Source organism: Nicotiana attenuata, unplaced genomic scaffold, assembly GCF_001879085.1.
Source record: "Nicotiana attenuata strain UT unplaced genomic scaffold, NIATTr2, whole genome shotgun sequence".
NCBI lineage: Eukaryota > Viridiplantae > Streptophyta > Magnoliopsida > Solanales > Solanaceae > Nicotiana > Nicotiana attenuata.
Window position 1 is genome coordinate 3,038 of NW_017676522.1, and position 4,667 is coordinate 7,704.

Sequence of the window (4,667 nt, forward strand, 5' to 3'; positions counted from 1 at the left end):
AAATGCTCTTGCTTTCTGTCTGATCACTTGTTCCTCTATATTGCTCCATTTCTCTACTTGTTCTAATGTTTGCCTTTCCTCCTCTATCAACAGTGTATCCATTGACCTGCTTTTCATTTGGCTTTGAACAATCTCTAATTTTTCCTTCTCTTTTTCCAGCTTCTGCTTATAGGATCCCATATATGCATTTATGCCCCTCTATTGTTCCTTCATTTCCTTCAATTTCCCCCATACACTTTGCATAGGCTCACCATCATATTTCTGCTCCCACACTCTCTTTATCATAGTGCAAAACTGAGGGTGTTCCATAACATTTTCATAGAATCTGAATGGCTTAGGGTGTAGGGGCTTGACCTTTCCACATTTTATAAGGATAAGGGAGTGGTCAGAGACTAAGGGATTCATGTAGTCTGCTTCTACATGGCCATATTGTTGTATCCACTGATAGTTCCCCAGGGCCCAATCAATCTTGCTATATACTCTACTTCCATCATCTTGCTTGTTGGTCCATGTATAGTGCCATCCTGTTGCTCTCACTGGTGTCAATTGCAGATCTTCAATCATTTCTTTGAATCCCTTAACTTCAGCAGTCGTTACTGGAGATCCAATCCTATCATCAGAACTCAGGACATTATTGAAATCACTAGATAATATCCAAGTCTCCTTATCTGGTATACTAATTTGTCTCAAGTCATTCCACAACTTTTCTCTCTTTTTGCCATCATTTTAAGCATAAATGACACTAAGATGAGTTTTAAACTGTGTTCTAGTATCCTCCACAATGCAATGAATGTATTGATCTGTCATGTGGCACACCTGCATTTGTACAGTGTTTCTCCATAAGATCCAGATTCTACCATTCACAGCATATTGGTAATTACAGCATACATTCCATCCTTTTGCTATTTTCCCCTGCACTTTTTTGGCCTTATGCTCTTTTACTCTAGTTTCAATACAGCCCATAATGTCTATTTTATTTTTAGCAATAAGAGCTCTCACCTCCTTTTGCTTGAGGGCTTGATTCAGCCCTCTAATGTTCCGTGTAGCAATTATCATTTGAATTTTAAGGGATCAGGTGGTCTAGGCTCAACTTGATGACCACTTCTCTCTTTCTGAATGTAGACAGCTTCAGATTTTCCTTTTTCATTCTGTCCCTGCATTCCTGCATTCATGATCACACTAACAGCTATGTTGCTTTCCCTTCTTTTATCACCTCTAGATATTATATTTCCTCCTGTTTTTTCTGCTGTTCTGTTCATACATTGTATTACTTCCATAGTGTCTTTTGTAGGTTGATCATCTTCATTCTCTTGGTTTTGCTTAACAATCTAAGTTTGTTTTATGATCTTCCCCTGCCTCTTTTTCCTTTTCCTCTGCCTTCTCCCCCTTTCCTCTCCTTCAGCTTCTTCCCCTTGATCCTGCTTCTTCTCCTCTTTCACATTATACCAGCAATCCATTGAGTCATGTCCAAATCTTAGACATTCATTGCAGAAGCTAGGTTTCCAATCATACTCAATGTCTTGAGTCATTTGGCCATAAGGGGTTTCTACTTCAATTTGATCAGGGAGTATATGAGCAGCATCCACTTCTACTAATACTCTAGCATAGGAAATTTTCTCATAATGAGCACTAAATCGATCAGTGTATAATGGCTTACCAATAGCACTAGCCATTTTACTTAGTGCTTCAGTAGACCAAAATCCCACCGGCAGCCCTGGGAACCTCACCCACACTGGAATTGTGCTTAGCACATCTTTGTTGAAAGTGAAATCAATTTCCTAGACTCTAAGCACCACAGGCTTGTTTCTGAATGTGTAAGGTCCAGATTGCAGTACTAGATCCATGTCCGCTATGGAATTGAATCGAAAAATACAGTACCCCTCAACATGCATAAGGATCTTAGGCTTTGTAACAAAATTCCACACATTAAGCACATAATTCTCCATAGCCTTTTCATACGGATTTTCCCCAATCACATACCCTATCAGAGCAGNTACTGCAACACTATACTATTATAATATACAATATATTGTTATGGTATACTGTAATAATATGCAAGATACTGTAGCAATATGCTGTAATAGTATATAACTTGTCTTTTCCCTTTTAATTTGTTTTGAGCTTTTACCCATGTGTGACGGGCAAACTGAAAATGCAAAAAAAAAAATTTATAGTATGCTATATGATGTAACGGTATAGTCTTACAATTAGATCCTTTTAGAATTTTTAATTTTTTTTTTTTTGACAACTGATATTATTTCAGTTTAATAATTGAATTAAAAAAGTTCTACCTCTTTGCGTACAATTGTATACCTTGTTGGTATAACTATATAATATACTGGTATCATATGTTAGTTAATATTTTTTTGGTTGTATTAATTACATTTAATTGGTACACAATTTTTTTTTTTTGTAATAATATAAAAAAAGAATAATAAAAAATAGTGAAAACAGTAAATGAAATTAGATTATGGAGAGAAAAAGAATATAAAACAATAGAAGTTAAATAAAATTAGAAAAGAAAAAAAGAAGAAAAAAAGAAGAAAACGAGAAAAAAAATGGAGAAAAAAAAAGAAAAAAGAAATGAAAAGAAGCATAGAAATAAAAAAGAATTGGAGAATAAAGAAAAAATTCCCCACAAAAACCTACTATGGGTAGGAAATGTAGTTAGTTTATAGGTAGGAAAATAAATGGGTAAACAAGGGTAAATAGTTTTATTTTTGTGGGTCACTGTGTCAAAACCCCCTTTTTTAATTGAATGTTTTGCTAGATTACTATTGTTGAAGTGCACTTTAACTGATGTTACGTTGTAGTGCTCAACTAGAACAAGTCTAAGTCAAAAGTGTTTAAATGAAAATTGTTGCTAACTTTGAGGATATATTTATAGAGTTAACCCTAAATGAAAGTAATCCAACTTTCAAAACTCATTCTAGCTTATGAAACACATCTTAGCAATATAATCTGGGGATTGGGATGACGAACATAATAGAATATAGTGATACATTTGTTTATACTTCTTATACGGGGATGTAATAAATTAAGTAACTACAACCCCCATTCATTACATTCCAAAATTTAACAGAGAAAAATATTTATTTGAAATTCTCTATGTATAATTGTAATGATACATTTTTTTCTATAGATAAGACAGATGCATTATAAATAAGTAAAAACATAAAGTACAGCAGGAAAGAAAGTACAATGGTGATGGGTATAAGTAAATAAGAAGAAAAGATAAGTTTAAAACATGTTTGATGCCACCAAATTACTCCGGTGAAGGTGAATAAGGAGTTGCAATCAAATAAAAGTCACTCTTTCTAAGAACAGCTAATCCAGTCGATTCAGCTAAGTCCAACTAACTTGGAGTAATTCCTGTAGGAAGATTCCAATCAAAGTGGTACAATAATTGAGCCAGTGGCAAATAAATATTAGTTAAACCAAATGATATTCCAGGGCAAATTCTTCTTCCACTACCAAAGGAAAGATATTCAAAATTATTACCAGTAAAATCCATAGTGCTATGCTGAAATCTTTCAGGATTAAAGCTTTCTGCATCAACCCAATATTTTGGATCTCTTCCCATTGCCCAAACATTAACAACGATTGTGGTTTTTAAAGGAATAGTGTAGCCATTTATATTTGTTTCTTCTCTACATTCTCTTGGAATCAACAGTGGAAGTGGAGGATGGAGTCTAAAAGTTTCTTTAATGACTAACTTTAGGTACTTCAACTCCTCTACATTATTTTCATCGAAAGTTTCTTTGCCATTAAAAGCCTCTCTTACCTCAGCTTGAGCTTTGATGAGTATACTTGGATTCTTCATCGTTTCTACTATGGCCCAAGTAACTGTTGACGATGAAGTTTCTGTTCCAGCAGCGAATAAAACCTGCATTTATGAGCGAGTTTGATATTTGTCGTGAATGCTAGCTATTTATATTTATAATCTTTTCACCAATTTCTACTGAAATATTTTAATTTCTTATAACTTCAAGGTCAAAATTATTTTTCAAAACATGATATTTAGCTATTATTACATTACCCTAGAAAAACTATGTTGTTGTGGTTGAATTGTTTTTTTAATTATAACCCTTTTAATGTGTAAATTTCTTTACGAAACCATGATCGGATGTCCTACCTGAGACTATATCAACATTCTATGTACCAAAAATGATTATCAAATTTAAGAATGAAAGTGCATGCATGCGTGAATAATAATGAGGATACAATTATGCATTATATAAGACTCACAATAATAATGGCCTTGATGTTGTCAATTGTGATTGGAAACTGAAGGATTCCATCCTTCATAAGTCTTAGCACTACATCAATTAAAACTTCATTTCCTAATTCACCGTTTGTCACGATCCGGATTTTCCACCTTCGGGAGTTGTGATGGCGCCTACTATTAGGAGCTAGGCAAGCCAATTATTTATTATCTCTTTTAGCAAACCTCGACTTTAATAAAAACAACGAAACATTTAATAGAAAAGCGGAAGTCTTAAATATAAATAAACGGAAAACAATGCGGAAGTTCAATACAACTCTACCCAAGAACTGGAGTCACAAACTCACGAATGTCTAGAGAATGCTAAATACAATGTCTGAATAAAAACATAATTCTGTTTGTCCCGGTACAAAGGATAACAAACTAAAGTAAAGATAGAAGA

The 4,667-nt window shown here is 33.9% G+C and overlaps 1 protein-coding gene across 1 annotated transcript; it reads right to left on the minus strand.

Moving 5' to 3' along the window:
* Window positions 1-2,589: 2,589 nt before the first annotated feature.
* LOC109221057 (premnaspirodiene oxygenase-like) lies at window positions 2,590-4,340 on the minus strand. Its single transcript, XM_019385516.1, has 2 exons — window positions 3,502-4,340; window positions 2,590-3,372 (listed from the first exon to the last, which is right to left on the minus strand). The coding sequence occupies exons 1-2, from the start codon at window positions 3,890-3,892 to the stop codon at window positions 3,356-3,358; spliced, it is 408 nt and encodes a 135-aa protein (XP_019241061.1). The 5' UTR covers window positions 3,893-4,340; the 3' UTR covers window positions 2,590-3,355.
* Between the last annotated feature and the right edge of the window lie 327 nt (window positions 4,341-4,667).